The sequence below is a fragment of the Sminthopsis crassicaudata genome, chromosome 1 (assembly GCF_048593235.1).
Source record: "Sminthopsis crassicaudata isolate SCR6 chromosome 1, ASM4859323v1, whole genome shotgun sequence".
In the NCBI taxonomy this organism is placed as follows: Eukaryota; Metazoa; Chordata; class Mammalia; order Dasyuromorphia; family Dasyuridae; genus Sminthopsis; species Sminthopsis crassicaudata.
The window spans coordinates 753143651-753160976 of NC_133617.1; the positions used below are offsets into that span (position 1 = coordinate 753143651).

General features: G+C 55.4%; 1 protein-coding gene across 4 annotated transcripts in view; it reads left to right on the plus strand.

Annotated features, from left to right (window-relative positions):
* The window catches only part of ELMO1 (engulfment and cell motility 1), a 220402-nt gene that overhangs the window by 186032 nt on the left and 17044 nt on the right, over positions 1-17326 (plus strand). For all 4 annotated transcript variants that reach the window (XM_074284521.1, XM_074284523.1, XM_074284522.1 and 1 more), the window contains one exon: positions 16442-16605. In XM_074284521.1, coding sequence (XP_074140622.1) covers positions 16442-16605 — 164 coding nt within the window. The remainder of the gene's footprint in view (positions 1-16441; positions 16606-17326) is intronic.

Below are 17326 nucleotides of genomic sequence, written 5' to 3' on the forward strand. Positions count from 1 at the left end.
CTGCTAGTACGTGACTGCTGCTGCTGCTACCAACAACATCAATAATGATGATAACATTAGAGCTGGCACTGGATAGTTCTCCAGGGTTACAGCAAAGCTCTTAATGTCCATTACCTCCTTTAGGTCCCTGACATCGATGCTCACAGGGCTCATTCTCATTCTCTTCTTACCCAATAATAAGAAGAACCAGTATTTATAGAGGTCTACGAAGGGCTTTACATAGATTTTTTTAAACATATATTTCATTGAATCCTGTTCAGTCTGTGATGTTATCACCCCGTTTTGCAGGTGAGGAAACAGGCTGAGAATGGTTGTGGGGTTTCCACAGCATCGTTGGGCTAGTCAGTGTCTGAGGCTGGATTTGAACTTGTTCTTTCTGACTCCAAGATTCACACTGCCGGTCAGCTGCTCTCCACATGTCCCCCGGGGTGACTGATGCCCATAAAACATTGGTGAGACTGCAAGTTCTGTTTCTTTGTGCTTGCTTTTGGCAAACACAGGCAGTGACCTTCTGGGGCGTTCTAGCTGTTTACCTATTAGCTGGCACGTGTCTTTCTCCCCGTGTGAGTAGCAAGAGAGGGAACGTGTTTTTTCCCAGGGAAAGTAACAGAATCAATAGAGAGAGCCTCGGAGCCGTGGATTGTTTTATCTGTGCTTGATTAAGGGACAGAACAAACTGTGGGCTCCATTTTCTCGCAGAAGCTGCAGCAGTCAGTGTGTCCTGGCTCTGGGGGGTAGCCATGAGGACTTCATCTTGGATCACCATCATCCGTCCCTCTTTTTCTATAATCAGATTCCCTCGACAGGATGAATTTTGTCCCCTGCGTCTTTGTTGATACATCGCTGATTGTGTCTGGGGGCCACAAAGGCTTCTGGGTCTGTTCTTGGGTCTCAGCCATTTCAGAAGCTCCCCCAGAGTCCGAGCCGCCCAGGTGATGTTTTCTAGCTCAGTGACATAGAGCGTCACCAGCCGTTGCTGTGGCTTAATAACACGGCCTTTGTCTGTCCTGGGAGCATTGCATGAGGGGGTCGGAGAGTATCCATCAGTCTTCCCTCTCTCCTTTCCAGTGATGATGGTCATTAGTGCTAGGACTGTGGCCAAGCGGGGGGTGCACCTCTGTAAGTCTTCTGGAAGAAGCAAAAGGAATGAGGGGGTGAACCTCGTGAGCCCGCGAGTTCTGAACCACAGTCGGACCAAAGCCCAGTGAGTGCATGCTAGGGCAGGTGCTCCCATAGTGGGAGAATGCACACTTGTGAGAGTGACTTCTGCTCTCCCGGGCTGGCTCTTAAACGGCAACATTATTTTTATATAATAATTTTATATAATATATTATTTAAATTATATATACTTATTATAATATTATTATATAAAATTATTATCAAATAATTTGATTGTTATTTTTAACATTGTTTAGAGAGATACTAAGCCTGCCAGGGATTCTTTATTTCGTGGGAAGGAGGAAAGTGTCCCATTGGTGACTAGAAGAACACTTCCAAATGACTCCCTGGGATCCTTCGGGGAGATCCCTGTTCACACTGGGTGTGTGGTGCTTCCCTGACGGAGGACAGTGTGGTCCGGGAGTTGACCTCACTGGGAGCTTCACGCGCCCGTTTCCTTCCTGAAGGTGATTCAGGGTCATGGAGGTGCTCCTTAGGCGCCCCATTTTCATGGGAGCGGTGCTTTCTGTAGCTGTCCATGGTCCCTACAGGAGGGAAGCTGATTTGGCCCTTTCTGTTTTCCAGACATTCCTTTTAGCCCTCTGACATTTTGCAGAAAGGGTGGGGGGTGAGAAGAGACAGGAAACAATTGGCCCATTATTAATCCACACACTAATTATTTTGTTTCATCTCCTAATCATTTGAAACACATTTTTCATTTCCACTTCTTTCATTTAAATGACTTGAGTCCTGGGCAGTCAGAATCCCCAAAGTTATTAGCATTTCATTTGGAATGCTCTAAAATAAACATTTGGGAGCATTCCCACAGCGTGACAGCATGACTCTTAGTTCCAATTTTGTTCCTAAGTGATTTTCCTCAGCTTTGGTTCCAGTAACTAGAGTTGGTACCAGAAGCAATCTGAAGACACGGAGGCCACAAAACTGGGGCCCTCTTCTAAACAGATAACGTGCCTCGACTCATGCCAGTGCTTTACTTTCTGGTTTCTAAATGTTGTTTCATAAGAGGGTCAGAAATTTTGTTTAACGAAAATAAATTTCATGGGTCATTTCTCTCCTAGGAGTTTAGGGGAGCTACAGATAGCTAGAGAGCTAGAGAGGACATAGTTCTCAGCCAGATTGTTAGTTGGGGTTTATAGTTGGAGTGTGTGGAGTGTCACTTTCTGAAGGACAGTAATAACAGTAATCCAGCCACTTAATCACTTTTCCAGGGGCTCAGTAGGTGCTAAATTCCCAATCTGTGATTATAAGTTACTCGGCTTCTGCGAATCTTCCTTGATTAACAATCCCTTGACCCTTACACTAAGTTAAGTGACCCACTCCTCCTGTTTTCAGCAGCCAGGACCAGCTGGACAGGTGTCCCATGCAACATTCTCAGAAGGCTCTGTTCCTGAAGCAGGAGACAAACTATGAAGTGCTAGGAGTTGTTTTGTGAATGACTATATTTAAAGCAAATAGCTCACTACAACTCAGAGCTTAGCAGTTCCTTTTCTGGATCTGGGAACGCGGAGGGAGAAAAGAATTCTAAATTTACAGAGCTGAAAGGGATCCCAGAAAGCACGATTTAGAGCTGGAAGGAGGCCATCCAAGCCACCCCCTTCGTTTTACAAGTAAGGAAACTGAGCCACAGAAAGGATAAAGCATTTACCCGGGATCTGACAGCCAGGAAGCATTTGAGGCAGGATTTGGAGTCAGGTCTTCCTCAGCTCTGCCTCCTATCCAACATGGGCAGCTCCTGAACTTCCACTTAGTCTAAACAAGTGCTTCCAAAGGATCCTGCTTCTAACACCAAACAAGAGCTGGGGGGAGGGGGTTCCACCACGTCCTTGGCAGCCCAAGGGCTTGTCTCATTTGGATTTCAAGCCTGAATTGGCCCCTTCCCGACTTCCCACTCTCTGTATCTGCCATGAACTCAAAGGACGAACGGAAAAGGTCCAACCTTCTGCCTCATGACGTCCCTTCAGATACTCAAACAGCTGTGAATCCCCCTGAGTCTTCTCTTCTCCTAGATGAATATCTCCACTTCCTTGGACCAGTTTCTGACTCCAGGCCAACCACCCCCTTCTGACTGCCCCTTTCTGAACATCAGTATCCTGCTGAAATTGCAGGGCCATTTTCTTGCCCTCAAAGTTCTTGGCTTGAGTGGTCTCCCACCTCATCCTGCCTCTAAAATCCTTGTTTTGCTTCCTGATCCCTCTAGGCTGCCTTGAAGGAGTTGATTTTCTGCTTATCAAATATTCCTCCTAAAATCCCATTCCAGGAGCTGATCAGAGGACAGTAAAGTCCAGGACCTTCCTGTTGGGGGGAGCTGGACCTCTGGTTGTTTTATTTTTTATGCTTCACTCAGTTCCTTCTCTGGGTATGGATAGGATTTTCATATGTCCTTCAGAGTAGTCACGGATCATTGTACCACGGAGAATAGCAAAGTCATTCGCAGCTGGTCGTCCCAAAACATTGCTTTTACTTTGTATAAGTACATTTCACTTTGTTTGAATTCATGGAGAACTTTCCAGGTTTTTCTGAGAGCATCCTGCTCATCATTTCCCATAGAACAATAATATTCCATCATCATCACATACCACAATGTGTCCCCCATTTATTCTCCAACTGATGGGCATCCCCCCAATTTCCAGTGGTTTTGCCCTGAGAAGAGACCTAATATTTTTGTCCACAGAGGTCCTTTTCCTTTCTTAAAATCTCTTTGGGGATTCTTGCCTTGTATTGTTTTGTTGCCTTGTATTGTATTGTTAGGTCAAAGGATATGCATGAATTTTTAGCCCTTTGCAACCTAAGTTCACTGCTGACATACTGGGCTTGTGGACCACTAAAACCCTCAGACCACTTTCAGATGAACTCCTTTGTAGCCAAATCTCTCCCAAATTGTTCCTGGAAAACCCATTTTTTAACTCAATAGTCTATTCACTTATGCTCATTAAATGTAATTTGCTTTGACTTTTCCTGGTACTTCAGCCTGTCAAGACAGATCTTTGTGGATGCTGGCCCTGTCACATAACGTTAGCTACCCCTCCCCACTTTGTTGTCTGCACCTGAGATGAGTGGGCTGCCCGCACCTCCCCAACGGCCCACGTTCTAGAAAGAAGGGCATCCATGGGCAGGGAAGCTCCCGGACAGCAGGGTTATCAAGGAGTGCTCTGGCACTGCAGACAGGCTGTCAGCGGCTAGTATTGTATTGAATACACCCTGACCCACATCAGGGTGGGGGATGGGGACCAGGGCTCCGATTGGTCCTTTTGCCAGTGCCCTGGAAATCAAGGAATCTACGGCATTCTCTCCCCAGCTCTGTCCCTGTTAGTGCCCTGGAATAAGCAACCCCCTCCTCCCCCAACCTCCACCCATGTGGAAAGCAGGGTCATAGGGAGAACAATAGAAGGATAAGTGAGGGATTATGGGAAGGCACCAGAGCATTCTGGAGACTCTCAGGGGAAGCAGAATTGGACTTTTCAGGACAGAATCTTCCAGCTCCAAGTTCTGTCATTCACCCGGCTTTTTGCGCACCACATGGTCTCCAGCCCCTCCTGCAGCCGTACAGTGGTGGTCCTGGCCACAGTGACAGAGCGCGTCAGTGTCCACAAGGTGTTTGTTATGGAGGAAGCGTTAATGAATGAACACCTGTCTGAGACACTCCCCTGTGGGACCAGGCCAGTCTGGGACACTCCCCCATGGGACAGGGGACAGTCTGGGACAGTCCCCCGTGGGACCGGGGCCAGCGGCCGTGACCAGTCTGGGACAGTCCCCTATGGGACCAAGGCCAGCGGCCGTGACCGGTCTGGGACAGTCCCCCGTGGGACCGGGGCCAGTCTGGGACAGTCCCCCATGGGACCGGGGCCAGCGTCTGTGACCCGTCTGGGACACTCCCCCGTGGGACCGGGGCCAGTCTGGGACAGTCCCCCATGGGACCGGGGCCAACGGCCATGACCCGTCTGGGACACTCCCCCGTGGGACCGGGGCCAGTCTGGGACAGTCCCCCATGGGACCGGGGCCAGCGTCTGTGACCCGTCTGGGACACTCCCCCGTGGGACCGGGGCCAGTCTGAGACAGTCCCCCATGGGACCGGGGCCAGCGGCCGTGACCAGTCTGGGACACCCCTGTGGGACCAGGGACAGTCTGGGACAGTCCCCCGTGGGACCGGGGCCAGCGGCCGTGACCCGTCTGGGACACTCCTCCATGGGACCGGGGCCAGTCTGGGACAGTCCCCCATGGGACCGGGGCCAGTGGCCGTGACCCGTCTGGGACAGTCCCCCGTGGGACCGGGGCCAGACACCGTGACCCGTCTGGGACACTCCTCCGTGGGACCAGGGCCAGTCTGGGACAGTCCCCCATGGGACCGGGGCCAGCGGCCGTGACCCGTCTGGGACACTCCCCGTGCCCCTCTGAGGGAGCTCAGCACCCCTTCGCTCAGGGCCACTGGGGAGCGTCTGGACCAGGAAGGCTCTGAGAGTTCACAAGTGGTTTGCAATAAGCCAGAATCCCTCAGGAGGCAGGCAAGCCGGGACTGTCCTTGATGGAGGCTTGAAGTAAGGGAAGGACCCGTTGATGGAGGGAGACCTCTGGAGCCGCCCGAGACCCCCGGGGTGGGCCTGCGGCCCCTCGGCCTCTGTGAAACGCCGGAGCCGCCACCGAGGATCGCACAAAGCCGTCACTGCTTGTTCCTTGAAGTCTAAAAGAGGTTCTATTTTTAGAGGCCGTTCTCTAAAGTCACTGACAGGAGTCTTCCTGCGCAGCTTCGGGGAGGGCGTAAAGCAGCCGGGCGGGCCGGGAGAGCTTCCCCTCCGAGCCCGGCTCCCCCTCAGAACTCCGGGTGGGAGACCCCCGTGGGGGGGGGGACCCGCCCTCCCCAGCCCTCCCTGTGAGAGCCCACTGGCCCCTATGGGGTCTGTCCCCACTTAGCCCAGACTCCAGCCAAGGTGGGGGGGGCTTCCTGCCCCCCTCCCCGTACCTGCTCCCCCCACAAAGGCCTCTGCTCTCGGCGTTCCCAATGAAGCCTCCCTTCCGCCGGCACAAAGCCTGGGCCCTCCTCCTTAGCTCCCAGGAGATGGAGGCCCCCACCGAGCCCACCTCGCAGACAGGGAAGTGGAGGCCGGAAGGCAGGGGGGGAGGGGGGCCAGCGCTGGCTAAGCACTTAAGGCGGGAACGGGACCCCCATCTTCCTGGTTCCTAAGACGAAGCTCTTCACGGGCCACTGAGCCCCCTCAACAGCTGCCAAGCCAAGACTCTGGCAAAGTGGCCGGCTCAGTTACTTGTACCGGATCAGAAAGCATTTATTGAGCACCTGCTGTGTGCATGCACTCTGCTGTGGCTGAGAATGCCGGAAAAGGGAAACTCGGACCTATTTTGTCTCGGCTGATCTCTGTGCGGGCGGTTCCCCCTCCTTAGATGGAGGATCCCCCACCCACTCTCCACTGGGGGAAGAGAAATGGCGCCGGGAGAGGGGGAGAGAAGGGAGGACCCAGCAGCCTCCATGGGAGGAGAGGCTCGGGTCAGCATGGCAAGGGCAGCACTGGGGGGCGGGGCTTGCTCCTAACGGCCAGGGCTGCCCCACCCCCACTTGACTTCCACTTGCAAGATGGCGCTTTGTTTTTGCCTCCCCTGCAAGTCAGGTTTCGTCAGGTGGCCTCATTTGAAAAGGAAGCCAATCCCGGAGCCGGGAATAAAAGGAATTAAAATGACAAATTGACTGGAATGAGGAAAGTGACAAATATTCTGGGGGCTGAAATCTTTCCCAAAGCCAGGAATAAATAAGGCTTCTGCTGGGGCCGGGGGAGGAGGAGGAGGCTGCGGGAGGAGCTGGATCTGGGGCTTCTACCGTCTGAGCTCCAGCTGGGGGGGCGGGGGGGCGAGGGGGGGGGGGCGGGGGGGGCGAGGGGGGGGGCGAGCGTCTCTAAGGAGGAAGGGTCAGGGGCACACGCACGCTTCGCCAGTTTTCCCTCCGTGATTTGGGCAGAGAAGCCCGAGCCCGGGCCCAGCTGCTTGGGGGGGCAGAGGTGCCCTGGTATCTGAGCCCAGCGGATTTACCTGGCCGGTTTTCACTGGCAGCCGCTGCCCGGAGGTCAGGGGGCCCAGGGAGACCACACGGGCCAGGGGGAGATGCTGCAGGTGGGGGAGGGGACGGAGCGCCCGGGTGGGAGCCCCAGGTCGGGGGCTTGCCTTGGTCCGGGCGACCCTGGCTTCCTCATCCGGAAGAAGAGGGTGACCCCCAAGGTCCTTCCAGCTCTAGAGCCGCCCACAGACCCGGGGACAGGAGAAGGCCCCAGAGAAAGGAGAGCGAGGGAGCTGGGGACGCCCTGGCGCCGGGCCCGGAGCCCTCACGGATGCTGGAGACGCGGCGATGGTGGGGCGGCTCCCGCCTTCGACCCTCAGAGGGACGGCGCCGACCTCGCCAGCTCCGGAGAGAAGCCGGCCACGGGGAGCCGGCGGCTGCGGCCGGAGGAGGGGGCGCGAGGGGGCCCGGGCGGGCCAGGAGCCCTCACAGATGCTGGAGACTCCGGGATGGTGGGGCGGCTCCCGCCTCCGACCTCGCCGGCTCCGGAGAGAAGCCGGCCACGGGGAGCCGGCGGCTGCGGCCGGAGGAGGGGGCGCGAGGGGGCCCGGGCGGGCCCGGAGCCCTCACGGATGCTGGAGACGCCGGGATGGTGGGGCGGCTCCCGCCTCCGACCTCGCCAGCTCCGGAGAGAAGCCGGCCACGGGGAGCCGGCGGCTGCGGCCAGAGAAGAGGGCGCGAGGGGCCCGGCCGGTTACATTTTGACATTTATTCCAGAGCCCGTTAAATGAGACACGTGAGCTTTTAGGGAAGGAACCTAAGAGATGCAGGGGAACGGAGGTCACATAACGGCAGGAAATCAGTCTTGTCATGGTCTCCGCCGGGGAAATGTCTGCGGGAAAGCCGGCGAGCCGGGACAGCGGCGGGATGGCATGGAAGTTTCTCCAGCGGAAGGAGCCCCCCTGGTTTAGAGGGAAAAGCTGGGCCCGAGGGGGAGGGGACTTGGGACGCCGTTGGAGACGGACACTGGACCTCAGAGCCTCCAAGCGCGGAGCTCACCCTGGAGCAGGCCGGGCGTTGCTGCCCCTTTTCTGCTGAGGAGGCAACGGTGGGAAGCCTCCCTAGGAGCGCCCGCATCCAGCACAGTCCAGCATGTGGGAGCGCGGCTATTTTTGTTCCTCCTCCAACCTGATTTGGCGGAATGAGGGAAGAAAGAGAAGCCTCCGAGTCGGAGGGAACTCGGGCACCATCTGGCCCAGTCCCCCATGCGGGAGGATCCCCGGCAGGAACGCCTCTGGGCTCCGGAGTCATTCCCTGAGGGGAGCCCAGATTGTTAGCACAGGGAAACACCCCCACGTGGAGGAGAGCCGGACAAGGCCCCAAGGGACATTAATGGCCAGGCGGGGTCATGGGGTCATAGATCAAAAGCTGGAGGAGACTTGAGAGACCATCTGGTCCAATCTCCCTTTCTCAGATGAGGAGACAGCAGCAGACTCTCCCGGGGCTGCCTTTCCCCCTACCCCAAAGGCCCATTAGGATCTGGGTGTTGGGAAGCTTTCCCCAGCACTGCCCCTGGAAGAAGCCCCTCCTCCATCACTGACCGCCTTGGGACCTCCTTATCTCCTGACCCCCCCCAAGACTTTCCTCATCTCTAATCCCCCCAACCTTTTCCCAGCTGAAGCTTTTCCCTTTTTGTATGGCAGTACTTAGCCTAGAACACAGTAGGTGCTTAATAAATGTTTGCTGACTGACTGATAAAGAAAACCAAGTATACTGAAATATAGTTGTCAACATAGGGGCCCTTCTGGACCTCACGGAACCAGAAAGTTCAACAGGGAGGGACGGCCGCTTGAAGTTCCTTTTTCCCCTTGTGTCTACCAAATGAGGCCTTTTCCCGGGTAAGGCAGAAGGACGTTTCTGGAACACATGAGATCCACCGCAGGCCGGTGAACTGCTGTGCTTGGCGCCTAAGACCCAAGGAGGTTGCGCAGAGATTCCTCGGTCACCCATGGCAAGTCCCATCCCTGGTGGCCCCCATGGGCCAGCCGCTGCTAGCCAGTGATCACTTTCCAAATTGAGTCCTTGGGGACTCTCCTTCCTCCTCAAACGAGTGCGGTCAGAGACTGAGCAGACATAGCTCCTGTTTGGGCCAAGTTTTAAAAGACTTAGGGAGCCTTCCCAGGGCCGCGTCTGCCCTCGATCTCCAAGGCGGGGGAGCGAGCGGCCGCCCACCCTGACGGAGTGGCGAGAGCGTGGGAGCCGTGGCCAAGGGCGGCCACCAAATCTGTCACGTGCGTTTTAAGGGTGTTTGTCTTTTTTGAAAGGGCCGGTGGCAGGGAGGGAAAAAACCTTGTTAAGAGAAAGAAAAACCTAATTTGAAGCATTTGATGGATGGCGAGAATTAGACCCAGAGAGATAATGTTGTTTGCTGAAGGTCACACAGCGAGGGAAGAACAGAGCTAAGACTCAAGGGCACAAAGGGGAGGAAAGTCTAAGTGTTGGAGTCTCGGTGTTAACACTGGGAAGGCCGTCCCGGGCACCGGGAGCCAGCTGGACCAGGGCGACAGCTCCCTCCGGAGAGCCCAGCTTAGGACAGGAATCCCCCCCAAAGTAAACTTCCCCTTCAGAAAGCCTCAGTCCTAGGAGGCTGACCTCGGCCTTAAACCATGCAGGCCTCCGGCGGCTCCCGGCTGTGCCCTCGGCCACGGACCAAAGCCGATCACAGTCCCTCCAGAACCATTCCCTTCCTCTGCTCCTCACGGGGACCCAGCCGGCCACACGGGGGCTCCCCTGCTCTGTCTGTCCACTGGGGCATGGCCCCAGAGCCGCGCAGGCCCCCTGGTGAGGGCTGGAAGGAGTCGGGACCCTCTGCCTGTCCCGGCAGGGCCTCTGAGCCTCTCACAGCCTGGGCTTTGTTCTGGGAAGCCCCGGCACCATGGACAGAGCCCCGCGGCCCACTCCTTGTGAGCTTTCGGAGGGTCCTTGGCCGCCCGGCTTTCCAAATGAACGAGGGTCCCAGGTGTTCTCCCCCCGGACAATGGGCGTTTAGGGAAATGGCAGCGGGTCATGGGTCAGACGTGGGCCACATTCGGGCATCCGTCGGCCGGTGCTAGAAGTCTCAGCAAAGCTTCCGAGATGCCCGATTTCTGAGCCGTCTTTGACATGTGACGTCTGTCACTCCCGTCTGCTCCTGGATGGGGGAGGGAGGCTGAGGCCGCCACTTCCCACCCCTCCCCCACATTGAGGTCCTTTGATTCTGATGAACAATCAGTGAGAAAGAAGAGGGTCTGCGGGTCAGTCCCAGGAGCCAGAAGGGACCTGTCCGAGCGCCATCTTGGGGACGGTCTGGCAGGGCCAGGGAGCCAGTTCAAGCTCTTTGCTGCCGGGCCCAAGTCTTCATGGCCCCATGGGGGGCAAAGATGCGGGTGGGCGTGGCCACTTCCTCCTCCAGCTCATGGTGCAGATGGGGAAACTGAGGCAAACGTGGATGGGTCAGGGTCACCCGCTGGTGATGCCGAGGCTGGATTCGAACTCCGGGGTCTTCCAGACTCCAAGATTAGGGGCGCCTCCTCGCGGTCAAGGTCACAGGGTGGTAAGCAAAGCAACCAGCGGAGAGGAAGGTGATTATTTCCCTCAATGTTAACTGTGTCCTGGTCTATACAAACCTTCTTCCCTTTTCAGACAAATGATTAATTTTGGTTTTTCCTTCACCCTCCTCGCCCTATGTGGGCTTCCCCCCAAATCAGCTAAATCTGCCATTCCTGAAAGAAGGGGGTTTCTCTTCTTTAGGGGCTTTCGTTCTTGTTATAATTGTCTGGTGTTTGTTTCCTTTTTCCTTTTCCATTTACACTGTTAATGCACATACAGATACATGAGAGGCAGAGGAGGGAGGGAGGGAGGGAGGGAGAGAGAGACAGAGAAGGAAAGTGCCCGAGTGAGAGGGCACAACTGTCTCGTTCTCCATGAGCCGCTCTCGGCTCATGGAGCTGGTGCCGAGGGCCGTGGCTGGGGGAGGGGCCCGAGCCCACCCCAGCTCTGTCTGAGCCCTGAGAGCCAGCGGGGCCCAGGCGAAGAACCAGCCTGTGAGGTTGGAGGCAGGACGGCCGCGCGAAGGTCTTGTTCGGTAGCGTCATGGACCACCATGGTCAGCGTCTTAATAAAGGCTCTTTTCAATAAGTCTCCATTCCAGCCAGGAAAAGGCTCCCGCTCCCTCCCCGCTCCCCCTTGGCATGAAGGGCAGAACCCCTCCTTCCCCCCCCCCCCCGTCTGGGAGTTTCCCGGCTCTCATGGCTTCAGTTGAGCTCCCCTGTTGTTGGAATGCCCGGGGTGGGGAGCCAGAGCTCAGAACCCCCCGCCCCGGTCCTCAGCAGCTCAAGGGGGGCTCTGAGCCTGGAGATAGCGCCCCTCCCTTCTGAACTCCCACCCCAGTAACAGGGACCTACAGGAAGCCAGGGTGGCTCCGTTGTGGCCCATTATTGGGGGGACATGCAAAGTGTGGAGGGTGCACGGGGCCCCTTTTGCATCTGGCCCGTCTGGACTCCTAAAAAGGCTGAGCCCGGGCCCCCCAAGTTTCAGAATGCAAACATTCTAGCCGCCTGCCCTTGGGGCGAAGCTGGGGCCGCCCCCATCATTACCAGGGAGGATGGGAGCGGGAGACGGCGGGCAGCGTCACCCACTGGAGACGGGCCACCATGTTGGCACACTGAGCTTGGGCTGTCTGCCAGGGGCCCAGTTCCTGGAGAAAGCGCTGGCTGTAGAGTCGGGGAGCCCAGTAAAGCCCCGCTCCCCCTCCTACAGCTACTCCACCGGGCAGTGCCCTTAATGACCTCGACCTCGGTTTCCCTGGCTTCAGAACTTCATCCCACGAACCTTTATTAATCAGCTTCCTTTTCATCAAAGCAAAGTCCTGGGGGGCTCTGGGGCTAGCACGGAGCCTTGTACTCACAGCCCGTCAGTGAGAAGGGGGGGCTCGGAGATCCTGTAAGCATTCTACAGGCGGGGAAACTGAGGGCCAAGAGTCTGAACTGGGTGGGAGCCATTGAGGGAGGGATTGTAGCCTCAGTGCCCGATAGCAGGGCACAGGACTCTTAGCACAGCACTGGCACATAGTAGGTGCATGGTACTCCTAGCACAGGGTGTGGCACATAGTAGGTACATAGTATTCTTAGTACAGCACTGGCGCATAGTACAGCACTGGCGCATAGTAGGTGCATGGTACCCTTAGCACAGTGCTGGCACATAGTAGGTACATAGTATTCTTAGTACAGCACTGGCGCATAGTAGGTGCATGGTACCCTTAGCACAGTGCTGGCACATAGTAGGTACATAGGACTTTTAGCACAATACCGACACATAGTAGGTGCTTAATAAGTGCTCTCTGATTGGGTGATGGCCTTCAAGGTCGGACCTCTATCCAAAGTGTTGTGAGCCCTAATCAGGGAAAGGAGCAGCAGTTCTGGGTAAATGTGCGGGTGATGCTGGGGGCCCTTCACCACTGGTGGCTGCAGAGGAGGGTTTCAATGGAGAGTGAAGGAGGCCCCTTTTCTCCCCGGCCGGCAGCCCCGGACTAGCCGCCACGCCTCGCGGCCCAGCAGTGGGTTCAGTTCCCGCCCTTTCCCCAGTTTAACCTCAGCTGTCCACACTCAGAACATGCACTGAGGCTCGGGGGCGTGGCGAGACGTGGGAGATGAGGAGGAGGGGCGTCCTCAGTCTGAGGGCCCGTCCTGGACGTGGCCTCCAAGCCGGACTGGAATGAGGGTTTCTCTGGGCTGTGTTATGCACCGGAAGGGGCGGGGGGGGGGGGGAAGAACCTAGTTCAAATCCCGATCGTGCTTCCCCAACTGTTCGAGGAGGAAACAGCCAGCCCTTTCTTCCCTTGGGGAAATCACCCAATCTAATGCTTTCCCATTCTTATGCTTGCAAACTGTGGCCTAATAAACCAGAAGGAGCCTGTGTGAGTGTGAGTGTGTGAGTGTGTGAGTGTGAGTGTGTGAGTGTGTGTATGTGTGAGTGTGTGTGTGAGTGTGAGTGTGTGTGTGTGTGAGTGTGTGTGTGTGAGTCTGTGTGAGTGTGTGTGTGAGTCTGTGTCTGTGTGTGCGTGAGTGTATGTGTGTGAGTCTGTGTGTGCGTGAGTGTGTGTGAGTGTGTGTGTGAGTGTGTGACTGTGTGTGCATGAGTGTGTGTGACTGTGTGCGTGTGTGTGTGCGTGAGTGTGTGTGAGTGTGTGAGTCTGTGTGTGCATGAGTGTGTGTGTGAGAGTGTGAGTGAGTGTGTGTGAATGTGAGTGTGAGTGAGTGTGAGTGTGACTGTGCGTGTGGGATTACGTGTGAGTGTGAGTGTGAGTGTGTGTGTGAGAGTGTGAGTGTGAGTGTGTGTGTGTGACTGTGTGCGTGTGGGATTACGTGTGAGTGTGAGTGAGTGTGTGAGAGTGTGTGAGTGTGAGTGAGAGTGTGTGAATGTGTGTGTGAGTGAGTGTGTGTGACTGTGTGCGTGTGGGATTACGTGTGAGTGTGAGTGTGTGTGTGTGAGAGTGTGAGTGTGTGTGAGTGTGAGTGTGACTTTGTGCGTGTGGGATTACGTGTGAGTGTGAGTGTGTGTGTGAGTGTGTGAGTGTGTGAGTGTGTGTGAGAGTGTGTGAGTGTGAGAGTGTGAGTGTGTGTGAGTGTGAGTGTGACTTTGTGCGTGTGGGATTACGTGTGAGTGTGAGTGTGTGTGTGAGTGTGTGAGTGTGAGTGTGAGTGTGAGTGTGAGAGTGTGGGTGAGTGTGTGTGTGAATGTGTGTGTGAATGTGTATGTGAGTGTGAGTGTGTGTGAGTGTGTGAGTGTGACTTTGTGCGTGTGGGATTACGTGTGAGTGTGAGTGTGTGTGTGAGTGTGAGTGTGACTTTGTGCGTGTGGGATTACGTGTGAGTGTGTGTGTGTGTGAGTGTGTGAGTGTGAGTGTGTGAGTGTGAGTGTGTGTGAGAGTGTGTGAGTGTGAGAGTGTGAGTGTGAGTGTGAGTGTGACTTTGTGCGTGTGGGATTACGTGTGAGTGTGAGTGTGTGTGTGTGTGAGTGTGAGTGTGTGAGTGTGAGTGTGTGAGAGTGTGTGAGTGTGAGAGTGTGAGTGTGTGTGAGTGTGAGTGTGACTTTGTGCGTGTGGGATTACGTGTGAGTGTGAGTGTGTGTGTGAGTGTGAGTGTGTGAGTGTGTGTGAGAGTGTGTGAGTGTGAGAGTGTGAGTGTGTGTGAGTGTGAGTGTGACTTTGTGCGTGTGGGATTACGTGTGAGTGTGAGTGTGTGTGTGAGTGTGAGTGTGTGAGTGTGAGTGTGTGAGTGTGTGAGTGTGTGAGTGTGAGAGTGTGGGTGAGTGTGTGTGTGAATGTGTGTGTGAATGTGTATGTGAGTGTGAGTGTGTGTGTGTGTGAGTGTGACTTTGTGCGTGTGGGATTACGTGTGAGTGTGAGTGTGTGTGTGTGTGTGAGTGTGAGTGTGTGAGTGTGAGTGTGTGAGAGTGTGTGAGTGTGAGAGTGTGAGTGTGTGTGAGTGTGAGTGTGACTTTGTGCGTGTGGGATTACGTGTGAGTGTGAGTGTGTGTGTGAGTGTGAGTGTGTGAGTGTGTGTGAGAGTGTGTGAGTGTGAGAGTGTGAGTGTGTGTGAGTGTGAGTGTGTGTGAGAGTGTGTGAGTGTGAGAGTGTGAGTGTGTGTGAGTGTGAGTGTGACTTTGTGCGTGTGGGATTACGTGTGAGTGTGAGTGTGTGTGTGTGTGTGAGTGTGAGTGTGTGAGTGTGAGTGTGTGAGAGTGTGTGAGTGTGAGAGTGTGAGTGTGTGTGAGTGTGAGTGTGACTTTGTGCGTGTGGGATTACGTGTGAGTGTGAGTGTGTGTGTGAGTGTGAGTGTGTGAGTGTGAGTGTGTGAGTGTGTGAGTGTGAGAGTGTGGGTGAGTGTGTGTGTGAATGTGTGTGTGAATGTGTATGTGAGTGTGAGTGTGTGTGTGTGTGAGTGTGACTTTGTGCGTGTGGGATTACGTGTGAGTGTGAGTGTGTGTGTGAGTGTGTGAGTGTGAGTGTGACTGTGCGTGTGGGATTACGTGTGAGTGTGAGTGTGTGTGTGAGTGTGAGTGTGTGTGAGAGTGTGTGTGAGAGTGTGTGTGAGTGTGTGTGAATGTGTATGTGAGTGTGTGAGAGTGAGTGTGAGTGTGTGTGAGTGTGTGTGTGAGTGAGTGTGAGTGTGACTGTGCGTGTGGGATTACGTGTGTGTGTGAGTGTGTGAGTGTGTGTGTGACTGTGTGTGAGTGTGAGTGTGACTGTGTGAGTGTGAGTGTGACTGTGTGCATGTGGGATTACGTGTGAGTGTGACTGTGTGTGAGTGAGTGTGAGTGTGACTGTGTGCATGTGGGATTACGTGTGAGTGTGAGTAAGTGAGTGTGTGTGAGTGAGTGTGTGAGTGTGTGAGTGAGTGTGAGTGTGACTGTGTGCATGTGGGATTACGTTTGAGTGTGAGTGAGTGTGTGAGAGTGTGTGAGTGTGAGTGAGTGTGAGTGTGACTGTGTGCATGTGGGATTACGTGTGAGTGTGTGTGAGTGTGAGTGTGTGTGAGTGAGTGTGTGAGAGTGTGAGAGTGTGTGAGTGTGAGTGTGACTGTGTGCATGTGGGATTACGTGTGAGTGTGAGTAAGTGAGTGTGTGTGAGTGAGTGTGTGAGAGTGTGTGAGTGAGTGTGAGTGTGACTGTGTGCATGTGGGATTACGTGTGAGTGTGAGTGAGTGTGTGAGAGTGTGTGAGTGTGAGTGAGTGTGAGTGTGACTGTGTGCATGTGGGATTACGTGTGAGTGTGTGTGAGTGTGAGTGTGTGTGAGTGAGTGTGTGAGAGTGTGTGTGAGTGTGCGTGAGTGTGAGTGTGTGTGTGACTGTGCGTGTGGGATTACGTGTGTGTGTGAGTGTGAGTAAGTGAGTGTGTGAGAGTGTGTGAGTGTGAGTGAGTGTGAGTGTGTGTGACTGTGTGTGAGTGTGAGTGAGTGTGAGTGTGACTGTGTGCGTGTGGGATTACGTGTGTGTGTGAGTGTGAATGTGTGAGTGTGTGTGTGAATGTGTGAGTGTGAATGTGAGTGTGAGTGTGTGACTGTGTGTGAGTGTGAGTGTGAGTGTGACTGTGTGCGTGTGGGATTACGTGTGAGTGTGAGTGTGTACGTGTGCTGTGGGGCCCTCCAGGGAGTCGGCCCGAAGCCCGTGGGGGGGGATGCCGGGCCCTGGCCCCCCCACCGGTCAGTAACGGTGTCCTCTGGCCCCCAGGTAATGCAAGTGGTGAAGGAGCAGATCATGAGGGCGCTGACCACCAAGCCTAGCTCCCTGGACCAGTTCAAGAGCAAACTGCAGAACCTGAGCTACGCGGAAATCCTGAAGATCCGCCAATCGGAGAGGATGAACCAGGAGGATTTCCAGTCTCGGCCCATCTTGTAAGTCGGCCCCCTCGGTTGGCTGGACGCCAGGACGGCTCGCTCTCGCCCCAGGGAAGCTCTCCGCGGGCAGGGCCGCCTCCCTCCGCGTCGGGTGCCCGGGCCTGGCTCCGAGCCCCTGCGGCTCCTGGGCGCTTCTGCTGTGCCAGGGCTGTGCGGTGCCCTCTGCCTCCTGAGTGCCCGCGTCTCCCCTGGCAGGGCCTGCCCACCCGCTGGCTTAGACCCCTCCCGGCTTTGGCCAACCCTCCTCCAGGTGTTTGGCTTTGATAAAAATGAGTCTGACCTTTCCCAAGCTCCTCAGCGAGCTTTGTTCTTTCTCTGTGGAATGGTCACGGGCCGATGCCCTTTGTGGCACCAAGATGGCAGCCAGGGGCCCATGAGCTATTAGAGGCTGAAGGACCCTCTCTCCACGAGCCCAGGCTATCTCTGTGACGCAAGAAAACATGGACAGATGTGGCTGAGTCTTAGAACGCAGGGGACGAAATCCCCTCGTTGACAACAGAGGGACAAGCCCCACCGCGGGGCAGCCCCGGCCTGTCCTGTACAACCTCTGACCAGCCTCTCCCTAAATTCAGGCAATAAGCACTTATGAAGCACCTACTGTGTACTCGGCACTGTGCCGGGGCTGGGAGCTGTCCATCGTAGAGACATGGACCCTCCTGGCTGACCAATCACGGCGTGAGCAGATACTGTTTAGGAGGAAGTTTCCAAGGTCTGGGGG